General features: G+C 36.8%; 1 protein-coding gene across 1 annotated transcript in view; it reads right to left on the minus strand.

Annotated features, from left to right (window-relative positions):
• The window catches only part of IFT74 (intraflagellar transport 74), a 38,072-nt gene extending 23,870 nt beyond the window's left edge, over window positions 1–14,202 (minus strand). The window contains exons 1-8 of the mRNA XM_035562969.2: window positions 14,076–14,202; window positions 13,608–13,748; window positions 13,022–13,157; window positions 12,463–12,511; window positions 11,541–11,639; window positions 11,325–11,385; window positions 10,824–10,883; window positions 9,720–9,781 (exon numbers count right to left, since the gene is read on the minus strand). Coding sequence (XP_035418862.1) covers window positions 9,720–9,781; window positions 10,824–10,883; window positions 11,325–11,385; window positions 11,541–11,639; window positions 12,463–12,511; window positions 13,022–13,157; window positions 13,608–13,724 — 584 coding nt within the window. The 5' untranslated portion in view covers window positions 13,725–13,748; window positions 14,076–14,202. The remainder of the gene's footprint in view (window positions 1–9,719; window positions 9,782–10,823; window positions 10,884–11,324; window positions 11,386–11,540; window positions 11,640–12,462; window positions 12,512–13,021; window positions 13,158–13,607; window positions 13,749–14,075) is intronic.
• Between the last annotated feature and the right edge of the window lie 51 nt (window positions 14,203–14,253).

The raw sequence follows: 14,253 nt of genomic DNA on the forward strand, positions 1-14,253 counted from the left end.
CCAGGAATCTGATGATGTTAAGCATAAATTGTAAGGATAACAACCTGTGTTGCAAAGATGTTTTGGAACCTGATGATGAAGAAGTAAGTGAAAGTGATGATATTCTACATCCCCTGGCAAATTTGCAGTGCAGTGGGACTTTACTTGATGTATTGGATGGTTTTAACATGAAGGTAAATGGAACATCCTCTTGAGAGTAACAATAGTTTGTTCAAACCTAGTCCAAAGAATGAGGCCCTTTCTGTAAGTACACCAGTATATGAATTGATTATTATGTTATGCTTGGGAAAGGTGTAATTTGTTAAGTGAAGCATGCTTTTAAACTATGCAAGTAGTAAACTATCCAAGATTCTCTGGAAGGCATGGAACTAGAATTGGCAGAGAGCTTTCATGTTTCTTTGTTATTGGAGGCTCCTCATGCCTATGAAAACTGTTGCAAGGTCTCAGCAGTGACCATTTCTAACAAATCAAGCCCAACTGAAGGCATGGTTGAATGAAAAAAGAAACATTCCAAGGAAGAATTCAAGAAAATCTTAAGGTTGCTAATTTCCAGAACAAATCTCCGCACCAGATGCGCCTTCTCTGGAGAGACTGATCATAATTAGTACTGATCATAGGGAACTTGTCTCTACATACAACAGGTGGCTTTTCCTGCAGATCACTGGGGCATTTATGGAGGAAGAGAAGAATACAGCTTGATACATTCCTCCCACGTTCCAAAACAGCACATGGAAGCAGCTGTCACTGTTGAGGGCAGTGGCATCTCCATGCTCTACTGAATTTTTCTCATCTATGTCTGAGATTGCAAATCTGACTGATAGAATATGGAAAGACAGTCTACTTTTCCAGCCCCACTGATGTAAAAGTAGGTGCAGCCACATAACTGAGTAGTCTCTTTACCGGCAGCAAGTCTATTTTTGATGTGATGTGGACTTCTGGCTAGATACACCAGTATCTTCACAAGACTAGAAATGACTGATTTAGATGTGATGCATCATTTCTGATAGCAGTGTTTTGACAGAAAATTAAAGCACAGTGCTTTTCTAACAGGCACTAAAATGATCAGCAGTGGCTGTAACAGGAGGATAGTTCACTACCACAGGTAGTGCAACACTTAAAGACTACTGGGGAAGCTGAAACAAGGTTGAGACTTGGAAGTCACAGAACATTCTGAGATATTACACAAAAATCAAAGTGGCAGTAACATCAAAGACAGCTACTGAAGTAGAAAGGTTTCTGCTCAGCCCCATATCTGAGAAGAATGAAGAAGAGGAAGGTGAATCCTTCTGTAGATTCATGCTGTGCATTGGGTAGAGTGAAGTTGAGAGAATGAGCATCATCAGAAGAAAAAAAATAGTGGACATAGTGTTTGTGTATCAATATAATCCCTTTGTCAATCTGCGTAAAGACATGCTCTCAGATCAAATACCTTTTTTTTTTCTTTCCTTTTTTAGAATTTCTTCCTGAAGTATAGCACATATAACAGATGTCCTTAAATGCTTGTAATCCTTTGTAAACCATGAGCTTTATTTTCAACATACTCCATAGCTTTTCTTATGCTAAGAGTAAAGATCTCTACTAGAGATTTTTACTAGAGATCTACTAGACTGGGGATCTACTAGAGATCTCTACTAGAGATCTTTACTTCAGTATGCAAATCTCATGAAACTTTCTTCATTTGAAGATAGGTCTTATAAAAAAAATAAATCCAAGTCTTTATCTGTCTCCAACATTTCTTTAACTGACAATAAAACACAGCTTGCTTCTAAATACCCTGTGGCATTTTAACTCAGTGCTTCCTATGTGATCTGGAACTTGACACTTGGGCATACTTCCATTACCCTTCCCTATTGGCTGCGGAACCAATTAAATCTTAGATGATTATAAGAAATTGCTCAACCTAGTCAATCGTTTGCTAAAGATGTTCTAGCTTCCTTATTTTTTTACACTGCCTGCTTATTCATTAGGTACAAAGGTTGGACAAAAACAAAGTGCTGTTACATGATATTATTTCTTGTCAGTGCACTGAAAAGTGTACATGCTGCCTCTAAGAAGCAACAGAAAGGTAAGACACTTGGAATACCTTTTTCAAAATGTAGGCGAAGATTCATTAGTATAACTTTTCTGCTAGACTGGAAACAAGTATATCTTGAGATAAGTTAAAAGTTCAGGAATTACTGTGAACCTTTGACATGCAAAGGAAGTAAATTGTGCTTCAGTTAAAAGCCAGGGAACAGTCTGATTCTTTTCTGGAAACCAGAGTACTTGATTATACAAACTCAATAACCTCCCCAAATTTGCCATTTTCTTTACAAATGCAACAAAAGCAACTGAAGTTACATTACTATTAAATGGTAAAAGTCTCCAAAACTCTTCTAAGGAAAACCTTTTAAAGAAACACTTCTGAGTTGAAATGACAAATGTCAAAGTATTATCAATGTATTGCCAGGCTCAGTTTCTTTCCAAAACTTTAAGCAGCAATTCTTAAAATCTGGTTTTACTAAGAAGCTACAGTGTTATTAAAATTACAGATGCTTTCCTGTTTTTCCATTGATTACTTGGGTTCCCCCATACACAATGCAAGAAATCAACATTGTAAGAACTACCCTAATTTTTCAACAGTAGTAAAGTAAAAAAGAAGAAACTGTGTTTTTGACTTAGACATATGTGCAGTGCTTTTTTAGACAGAAAAAAGATTTTTCCAGTTAACGGCATCCCTGTTACTTGAATATGCTAATGGTTTCTTTGAACTTCTGAAAAAAAAATAACTTTCATTTTTAATTTGATTGTTATTGACCAACTTACAGACTGAGAAACTTTTTAAAAAAATCTTAATATATTTTCCGACTCTCCTAATGACAGCATGTTTTTTCCCTGAAACCTGCAAACTACAATAATGCTGTTAATCTGCATTTCTAGATAGCATGGTTAAGGTCTGCTCTGTTTCTGAACATCTTGGAAGAGATCTCTCTGAAGTCCAAGTGCGTCCCAATACCATAGTTGATATTGGGAGTTCACAAACTACCGCATGTTTTCCACTAGCAATATGCAAATTGCCTCCAAAAACCATGCAGCCACCAATACTATTACTGACAAGAACAGTACCTAATACAGGAACTTAATACCACTGAGGCTAGCATCCCCTTGTCCCCGATACTGTCTTTTTTTGTTTAATGTAAATTTCCAATAGCACTAAACATACACAGTGGGTCAGAGTAGTAGATCAGGATACATACAAACTCTTTCCAGGAAGTTATAAAGTTTAGATACTGATTCACTGAGGTGAATAAGGTCAGTCCATAGAGACACAAATGCATAGAAGCAAGCAGATTTTTTTTTTCTTTTATCTAACTGGCTGTCTATATTTAGCATTGCTCCTTGTTGGTACAATTGAGCTTCCTTATGTAATTCTGTCCCCACTCCGTTTTCTGTTAAATTCAGTGAATTCTCTACTGTTCAAAATACAATAATCAGTTTAAACCTTATCTTTTTTGCCTTCTTTAATCTGGAAGATCGCAATCTAGAAACAAGATATTGAGGTTCATTTAGTCTACTACCTTTTCTCTGTGAGACTTCAGAGGCTTAAGCAAAACTGGAAAAATGTTACAAAAGGAATAATCTACCTTTTGCATAACATTTTAATTCAAATCTGGCATAAACATGGACCAATTTAACATCTGAAAGACAAGATTTAGCATTCCTTCTCAGTAGATCTTGCAAATAATGCCCAGTTTCTCTCAGAGAAGTTAATATTGCAGTCAATACCGTTTGCCAAAAAAGCCTTCCTGACTCGCAGAAAACAAGGTACAAACCTGTTCAAAAACACTAGCACAAGGGACTGAACCGTGCTTACTTAGTTCCAAAGATCATCAGAGCAACCACTGCACCTTCCTAACACAGAGGTACATTGCTTATAGCATATATTATAGTATGGATAACAAAGAGATTAGAAGATCATTCTACTCATTAAATGTTCACAAAACCTGTGTATTCACATAAGAATATACGAGATACCTGGCCAAATAAACCAACAATCTAGTACAGTATTCTGCCTCTACCAGTGGCAAGAAAACAGGGACAGTAACCAAGCCCAGATACTTTTTTCAGTTGATTCCTATCGTAGACTTCCAGTTCCCCAAACTGCTTTAATAGGGTATTAATGTAGATACCTCTGCCTATTGATTTTATCCATTTGTGAAACTCTTGTCTACTAACTTGTCTAATCAATCCCTTTTCTATCTTCTGATACTGTCCACTGGATTTTAGGTTTGTCTCGATCCAGTGAAAGCTCAATGCATTAAGGCTGATAACGTGATTTTTCTCTTAACTTTACATTTTACAATATCTGTGCAGAACCATTTTTTTTTTACATTATGATGGAAATAACTATTTATTAATTTGTTAAACTGCTGCTACAAAAGACACTGGTACTCTTGATATTTTAAAGTGTTATTTGCTTATTGCTAGGCAGTGAACATGAAGTTCTCTTGGCTCATGATCTGGGCTGGAACACTGTTTTTGAATCCAGTCACTGCTGACTGCAACATTACATCTCAAACTGTAAGTTCTATGTGCATGTAAATTACCCTTATTTTTGAGATACGGTAGAAATTAAAGACTTTTAAAAGCCTGCGAACATGAAATTCCTGAGTATAGAAGCAGACAGAGACAAATAAAATGACACATTTTCCTGCGAAAAGGGAATTTGCTGCTACCAATCATTCTAAGTGGGGGAGTAACAATAAAACATATTTGAGATGGTTTTATATTTCAGTCAAATCTCTGCAGACAACAGGAGTGCCTCCTTTATATCTACACCATTTTCCAACAGGCCTAAATCACAACAGCTATTTGGACAAGGCCAACTACTTCTTGAGAGATTGTTTTGAGAGATTTTTTGAGTTAGCACTTGCCCAAGTCAGGTCCAAATGTGTACAAGATATTTTGAAGGATTCTTTTAGAGAATAGTTTAATGGATTTTGTATCGTATCTATATATAGCAGAATTAAGAGTCTGGCAGAAAAAAAAACACAAAACAACCGTTATTGAACAGTTTGCTCTTACTCACTGTCTGCTGCTTCAGTACTGTTTCTACTGTTTGTTCATTGCTGGGACAAACATGAAGAAAAAATGCATATGCAGACACTACACCTAATTTGTTTTTAAATAAGCTATCTAGACTCAGCCTGGTAACAGCAGTAACGACTTGAACACAGGCTACTTCCCTATCAAGAGGAACAATAAACCAACCTGTTTCCAGTGCAAGCTGCGGTGCTGCATACACATACCTATAAGGAAATCTAATCTTTTCAGAAAGGAAAAATGTTTCTAGGCATTAAGAATATAAATGCTCTCAAACCTGAAAAGTCTACAGCTATACTAAACTTCAACTCAGAAAACCAAAATGAATTTAAATGCCATATTTATAATAAAAATATGTAGTCAATCTGGTTGAAGGTCTGCTCCAAAGATGTTTTCAACAGTAAACACAGCTATTTTAAAACAAGTCAATCCATTTGAAAAAACACATATAAATTAATTGTCAGGCTTGAGTCTACTTTCTCTGACAACTTCACTTGGTGGCTTCTCTATTTTGTGACATAGGAATCCTTTTCCTACCCAGCCAGACTTCACATTAGAATTCCAAAACAGACAGCCCTATTACCTCCAAAATAACATGTCAGACTGGTTATACTTTGGATATTATTCACATAAGCATTGCAACTTTAAGAATTTAAGCACTAAGTTTCTTGGCACTTCAAGTCTCTACACACTGGGATGATTCATTCCCCTGTATCATTAATTGACAAGCATATTAAGAAAAGCATAAACAAAAAGGCAGGAAGACCAGCAGAATTTTTCTTGTAAAGGGCTGACATTAAATGGATTTTTTATTCCCTTAAATGTCATCACTGGGACTCCATCACAAGACGTTCCTACAGTATTTTAATTGTTAACATTATCTTTTTTCAACAGGTCATTTGTGAGAAGTCTGGAAAGAACCTCTCTCGTATCCCCACTGATCTTTTGCCAAACGTTACTATATTAAGCCTCAAAAATAATAAAATCACTTTAAAAGACAACGGCAAAGATATTCTTCCAAGGCTTACTAACCTCACTGTACTTCATCTGAATGAAAACATGATTACTGTACTGTATAATAACAGCTTCTACAACTTGACAAAACTTTTAATTCTGGATATCAGCAACAATCATATTAGCATAGTTCATCCAGCAGCATTTGCAGGACTAAATCAACTGTCAGTGTTGAATCTGTCCTATAACAGGATTACTCAATTAGATTCAGATGTATTTTCTTCTCTAAAAAGTCTCAGAGTTTTGAATCTACAAAATAACTTTTTGAAATCTTTTCATATAAAATCATCTTTTAAATTGGCTACAATTACCTTAGCTGGAAACCCATGGAACTGCTCCTGTGCCCTCCTTGATTTACAGATATGGCTAACTGCTTCCAACGTGACGATGGGTGAGTTCTGCTAAGAGCAGCATTTCATACCTGTTTGCATCCTATCTTAGCTATCCCTGATGTGAATAATATCCACCATGTATTCTGTATTTTGCAGTAATATATTAATTATCGGTGATTTTTTTAGATCAGAGTACAGATTAATTAACAGTATCTAATAGGCTCTCCATTGCTCATATTCACAGAAAATGAAAACAACACTATTTGTGCATTCCCCAAAACAAAGGAAAAATTGTCCATCAGGGCTGCAGCTATACAACCAGCTGACTGTGAAACTGAAGAAGCTTCTCTGGAAACCAGTATAACTTCCAATTCTGCCATTAAGCGCAGAAGCACGGCCTTCCTAACAGCTCCGACTCCAAACAACATCACTGAAAACAACGGAACACATGCAGGTAATACAATGACGTTTCCCGTTACTGCTTGCAATGATTTATTTGCTGATCCATGATTTCATATGGTTTTGCATTCCTAGTACACTGTAATTCTTCCATAAGAGTCAGGGCTATGGAACAAGTGTATTTCCAGATTTTGTTAGACCATATTAGATACTGCGGTGAATGTTAGGCTCTACTAAGTAAGGCTACAAAACAGATAAACCACACCTTAAACAACACTAAAAACTGATGGTGTGAAAATTTCTAAGGCTTGAAATTCAGATAATTCTCCAGATGTCTGCATAAAAAAAAAAAAAATCTTCCAAACTAACTGCTCACAAGATGTAGTCTTCTTAAAAAGTAAAAGATTGAGTATATTAATTTTTGTCCTGCTCTCAACTGTGTTCAGTGGAAGGGACACAGCTGTGCACACCCCATATTCTTTAAAAAAAAAAAAAAGGATCAGTAATAGCCTCCTTACATCGTTTTTTGATGCTAATTCCAACATTAACTGAATTAATGTTCTCCACTTTCCCATAATGAAATACTCCACTTCCTGCTTTTGGCTAAAGCAGGAATACCCATCTTCTGGTACACACACAAATCGTAAGCCACCACTGCCACTGACTTCTTTTGCTGTAGCCAGCATCTATAATGTATCACGTGACAGTGGCCAGCACATAAAACCAACCTGTAAACAAAGACTACTGATACCTACAGTCTATTGAAATTTTTATTATAAAAGTAATGTAACTAAAAGGATTACAACCAAACAATGTGGTATTTCAGGATGCAGACTTCATCACCATGTAGAAATTTAAGCCTGGAAAATAGAATTTAATGTCAATTACTGATTTTTATTTTTTCCATTCTCAAAACCAGTCCTGGAATTTTTTTTTGAAAAAAAAAAAAAAAAAAAAAAAAGGGTTATTTTATCTGTGCCTCCAGAACTTCAGATGACTTTTAAACAATTTTTTAATTTTAATAAATATGCATGGTGAGTTTACATTGCTATGAAATATGAGATGTACGTGCATTTTTGATTTTACTAGCTCTCCAATAACAGCAGAAACTAACACTTCGGAGACACTTATTTATTCCCGTATAATCTTCTATTTTCTGAGTTCTCAATCTATTCAAAAATTAATACCAGAGTTCTTTCAGATATTATACATAAAGATGACTGTTTTTTGTTTTTTTTTTTTTTCCCCCCTATCTGTTTTCAAGAGCTTCCACTCCTTGGCAAAAGTTGGACGTTCCTAGTGGGAGTCCTAGGGTTTGTCCTAAGCACTACATTCCTGATTTTTACTGCCATAAAATGCCCAACATGGTATCACTATTTGATCAGCTACAGTCACCGTCGTCTGGAAGAAAATGACCCAGAGATAACTAAACAGGAGTTCTCAGCTGACATGAATTCTTTTCCTGCAGTATCAGACACAAGCAATGAAGATCCCATAGTAATATTTGAGAAAACTACTGAGTTTGAGCCTGGCGAAGATGGATTTATTGAGGATAAATACATAGATTCATATATAACCGAGGAGAGCTAATGTCCTACACAATGGATGATGAACTGACTTTTCAAAACTGTAGTATACTTGCTCCGTCTACTTAGCCTTCCACGTTTTGCTACTTATGTACAACACCAACTGAACCTAAGCAGTCCATCTGCTTTCATCTCATCAAGTCTGAAACAAGCTATTGCTTCATGAATCATGAAATAAGTAGTTCAAAACATGAAAGAACACTGATCATGTTATTATTTATGGGGGATAAAAAGCATACCGTACACTGCTTAACATGACCATATCTTCAAAAAGCAGCTTGTGAAGCTGCCATAATTACCGATGCTCAAGAGGTGAAGAAGCCAGAGATGAAAAAATATTTATTTAAAGCACTGAAGAAGCAGACCACAGTCAGACTGGGGACTAATCGGAATCAACAATGTCACAGCATTAGCAGAGTAACAAAGACCAACTTCTCCACTCACTTAAATGTGTCTACGTACAGTAAAATGATAAATATCATTATTGCATATAGAATCATAGAATCATTAAGGTTGGAAAAGACCTCCAAGATCATCTGGTCCAACCATCCTGCTAGCACCAATATTATCCACCAAACCATGCCTTTATGCCTTAGTTTGATACTGAACCAAGTCTCTTCTCTGCACATTTTGTTAACGCTTAAAAATGCATTTAGGGGTAGAACAGACATATTTACAAGCTGTTGAAAACTACAGTATTAATGAAAAGTGCGTATTAAATGGCAAATCATTATTTTAAAAAGTATTTATTTATGCATAAAATCTTATTGTTCTTTCTGGCGCCCAGTAGGATCAGACTCACTTCTCCTTACATCTCCTGTCCCTAAATTAAACATCGCAAACTCACCCTCTCAGCTTAACAGTACACAAGCCGTTCTCATGGCTTTCAAATTCTTACTGCAAGCATCTCACTGATCTCGTCTTCCTTTCCACACATCCTTACTTTACCAGACAGGAATCTCAGTTCTAGCCCCCACTTCTGCTTACTTTCTCCACTCTGCTACTGAAACACAGTCTCCAAAATCCAGGACCTTAAAAGTAGGTCCTCACAAGCCACGAGTCTTCACTGCCACCTAGCTCCTCCTGGATGAAATGGTAAGTATCTCCACAGCAGTTGCTCAGAATAGTTTAGCCAGGAACCCCAGCTCCATCCTGATACTGGTATAGGATCTTGAAATTGTTTGGGGATGTCCCTTGTTGTATGGATTGTACTGTTACCAATTTCTTAATTAGATAATCTCTCAATTTTACCAAGTTCAGGTATGATTTTAACAGCTTTTGAGAAGCATATACTTTATGTACTCACGCTTGTCTTTCTGTGAAAATTTTATCCACACTCTGAGCATCTCGGTCATTCTGAACCTTTAACTTTAAAAAAAAAAAAAAGTATTTTGATATAATATATAATAAAAAAAAACTTATACACAAGTGCAAAGTTTGCTTTAAGGGAGCAAGAAGCTGCTCAGAATGCAGTACAGAAAGGAGGAGCAGATGTCTCCTACTCCAGAGATGTTCCCAGGCTGTACTGCAGAAACAGCTTCTAAAATTGCAGTCTTCCACTAGAAACCAAAAGAAGTAAGAAGACATCTCTCTCTGTGTTTGAAAAAGAAATGCTATCAAGTTTGTAACAAATCAATTCAATTAGTATTACTATCTATCAGCAAATACTGCTTAAGCCTACAGACAGAATGCAAATATAATAGTTTAAAGAGCATTCTTTATGATGCGGACAATGTGACTTTATTTTTCAATGAAATGTGGAGAAAAATAAATGGCCAAGAAATACTCAGGTGTTTTTTCAAGCTACCAAAATAACCTTTTCTAAGACTAGCTGCTTTTGCTAAAGGACAAAGTGATCACAAGAAATAGAAAGTGCTTAATACCTGTGTAGCCTTAATACTTGCATAAAAACTCTATCTTGGAAAATAAAGAAAATTAAAGAACAAAGCTGATTGATTTTGTGGTTGTCCATGTTTCAGACCTAGTTCATATTTATTATGCTGGAGGCATTTAAAAGGCAGAAGGCAAAAGAGAAGTAAATAAATTTCTAGAGGATCAGGCAGCTTTAAAGGCAGTGCAATCCAGTGAACTTGCCTTTCATAAGACTAGCATTCTATGCTTCTTAGTCAAATAAATAATTTATTTTAACACTTGAAATTTGAATTGGGAACACAGCCTTCTCAAATCTAAAACACAGAAGCACTGTCATGTGGTTTTGAAGACAATGCTTCAGACAGCTGTCTCACTACAAACAAAGAACACCGTCAAGTAGTATAGCCAATTTAACTGGAAAAAAATGTATAAGTTTTAAATTAGTGCTTTGCTTTTTTATATATGTCATGTTCAAAGTACCAAAAATGTAATATACACAATTTCATTGTTCAAATATAGCAAGCATCCTAATTCTTACCATATTGTAATCATGAATCACTTCTGCAACGTCTGTATTGGTGTTAAGTATATCCACAACCTGAAATGAGATAGAATTCCAACCTGTTGGCACTCTTTTTTTTTTTTTTTTTTTTTTGTAATTATACACACAGAGAAAAGGAGCAACTTGCAAAACGCTCATGAAAACACCACAGATATCTATTATTGCAAATGGAAAAAAATGTGATTTGGGAATCTGAATAGATTACACATAGTTTTCAGAAGTAATTCTCATCATATGTAGGTGTACAAACCCACAAATAATACGCAGCAGTAATTTCTTAAATGCGACTGCTTCTCCTAACTTTCTTGTTTTCCTTAGTTCCCATTTTTTTCTTTCCCAGTAACTGAATAAACACAGTACTAACCAGTAAACTTTTAAACAGGAACATCAATAAAAAAGATGTTGAAGTTAAGCAAAAACAGCATGAAGCAAAGGAGAAAAGGGAGTGTTCAGTATCAGAAGCTGATAGCAGCATACCATGTTGTAGTCTGCTAGCTGACCTTGAAATTCTTTGATTTCACCAGCTAAAGCCTCTGCCCTAAATACAAAACAAGAAGCCAAACTTAAGACAGGAAGCATCATATAATAAAAATGAACTAATGAGAAAAAAAATTATTTAATGATTCCTTGAAGCCTAGAACAAAGTCTTGTGACTGAGAAAGTTAACCTTGTATTAGCTACGGCACAGCTCACCTTTTTTCATATGACAAGTAGACAGATTTCTCTTGCTTGTACATTTCTACTTCTTCCTGCAGCTTGTTAATTTCTGTTGTGAGTTCATTTGTTTTGCTCCTGCAAAAAATAAACAAAAGAGTTACTCAAACTTAAATATACAGCTAAAACACAGATAAAACGGAAACAGCATTTTACTCTAAGCGATGTGCAATCGGTATCTCTTTTTCACACAGTACCATATTTCTAACCAACTATTTCTAAGAAAAGGTAGAGAAATGAGGGGAAAAATAAAGTGGTTCTATCGGATAAAATTGTAAGCAATTATTAGAAAACCTGGACGTGAAATAAAATGTTTTAATTATTTTTTTGTTCCTTCTGGTGAAAGATACGTGAAACCTTCTCAGATGGACCGGAAAAAAAATATCATCCACAATCTGTGGAAGGATGCTGTGTCATCCCTGTATAGAACAACATCTTTTAGGATTGATTATTCAATACTGCAATATGGCCAGCTGACAAAGGAGCACACGTCTTTGTCATTGCCATCTGAATGCATAATTCAAGTAAACCACCTGAGGCATACACTAAAAAAGTACTTAGTTTGAGATGCTACTTCTTACAATTGGAGATATCAGACCTATTACAGATGGAAGTTCAAAATCACTGATGCTTCTGGAACTAATGCTGTGGGAGCGCATTTAACTTAGCAAGCCTAATAACAAAACTTCAAAGAAATCTTGTACTTGGACATAAGCATAAAATTCCTCTTCTCCTACAAGCTCCCTGTAAAATGACCTTCTTATGTGTAATAACAGACCAGATTTCATAAACAGAGAACACCACTCATCCCATGTTATTATTAAGCATAGCTCTACCTTTATGCCAGAAAGGGAACAGAGCATGAAGCCTTCCAAAGTTTGAATGTATTTTTAAGACATACCTCAGCAGTCCCAGATAATACGTTTTATCCATTATCTGTCTCTGAGGACCTGACAAAGGAGAGCATGACGACAGTTCATTAGAAAGCAACATTCTGATTAACTGTAAATTAGGAAAACAACATGCAGATTTTACAAGCAGAGACAATAGATTTTACTTCATTAAAACAAATGAAGGGAGAAATTCATTGTGGACTGTCGTGAAAACACACAACTTTTTTTAGCTGTATGAATATTTACAATGCAACAAAGTATTTTAATTATTCTGTGGTTCTGGAAGAAGATACAGTGTATCCTGTTGTATTCTAATATATTCTAATGATTTTTAAATAGACATAAAAATCATATAGCAAGCTTAGGCATAGAAAAGCCTTTGTCTTCTCTAATGGCCAAAAGCAAAGGAGGGAGGATGCATTAATCTTTCTTTCCCTTCTCTTACTCTTTGTAGTCATGGCTATGCACCCTGCAATTTATACAACTATGAACAGTTTTCTTTTAAACCATAAATATTTCTCCAGAACTTTTTCAGACACTTTGATAGCTATTTTCAACAAAAAATACCTTTCATTCCAGTTTTCATTCCACTTAATCCTTGCTGTGTCACTGGGCGGTCTGCAACTTTAATCTGAGATGACAAGATTCCGCTAGCAGTCGCAGAACCACCACGAGAACCAGGTCTTGATGTACTAGGAGGCATCTAGAAGACAGACAGACACACACACACACACACAAAAACAAACCAAAAATCCCAACGCTGAATTATGATTTTTTTATCGTTATGTAATTGCCAAAGCTTGAATCACTCTCTAAACTCTTAATGTGACAAACTTTTAGATTTACACCTGTTCAGGTAAACAAAGCTTCAGAGAAATGTCTGCTGTAGAAAGGTACAAGATTACATCTTGAGGTAAAAGATTACTGTGTTCCTTGTTCACCGTATGTGACATTATCAAGATCTCCCAGGTGAAGTCTTGATGGAAGAATTTTCAGCCTCTTTCAGCCAAAATCACAAAGTAAAACTCTCTATGACTGAAAATCTTTCAACTTTTCCTGAGAAAATCTCTCTCTAGTCATGGTACTAAAAAGTACAAAAACCTGAATAACAATTAAAGATAAGAAAGCTGATGTTCAGCTTTTGTTAACATACCGCTGTTCCTATCCTGGTTGCTGATGGAGTCCGTGCTGAAGAGGTTGGCCTTGCTGTCAGCCCCATTCCTGCTCTTGAAGAGGGCCGAGCTATGGGAGGTCTGTGACCACTGGCCATATTTGTTTCCTTTTGAATCCCTCCCTGGAAAGAAGGAAAACAGGAGAGAAGGATAACAGTCCTTTCACGTGGAAAGATGGCTTGAAGTGACCAGAGGCCAACTCGTTAGAGATTAATTCCCCCCCCCTTCCAACAGCTGACACTGATCTTTAATGCCTCTTCCACCTGAGCCACAGCACGGGTCTGTGAGGGATTGATGGGGAACTCCTCCCCAGGACAGCGCCCTGACGGGGTAGCACGCAGGCACAGCGGTCCCCGCAGCGCTCTGCTCGCTACCCCTTGGTTTATTAACCCGTTACCCCTCGGGACACCCCTTGTTTCAGCTGCCTCCCTTCCCTGGGTGAACAACACCTTGTGGGACGCCTTGGTGACGGCCGGGCCCCTCGCACCCGCTGGCCCCGGGCCCCTCAGCAGCCCGCCGACACCGCCATGTCGCGCACCGCCACGGGTATCCCAGCAACACTGCTTACACCCCTCAAACTACAACTCCCATAATGCCTCGGGACGGCGGCGCGGCCTCTTACACCCT

The sequence above is a fragment of the Cygnus atratus genome, chromosome Z (genome assembly GCF_013377495.2).
Source record: "Cygnus atratus isolate AKBS03 ecotype Queensland, Australia chromosome Z, CAtr_DNAZoo_HiC_assembly, whole genome shotgun sequence".
NCBI classification, from domain to species: domain Eukaryota; kingdom Metazoa; phylum Chordata; class Aves; order Anseriformes; family Anatidae; genus Cygnus; species Cygnus atratus.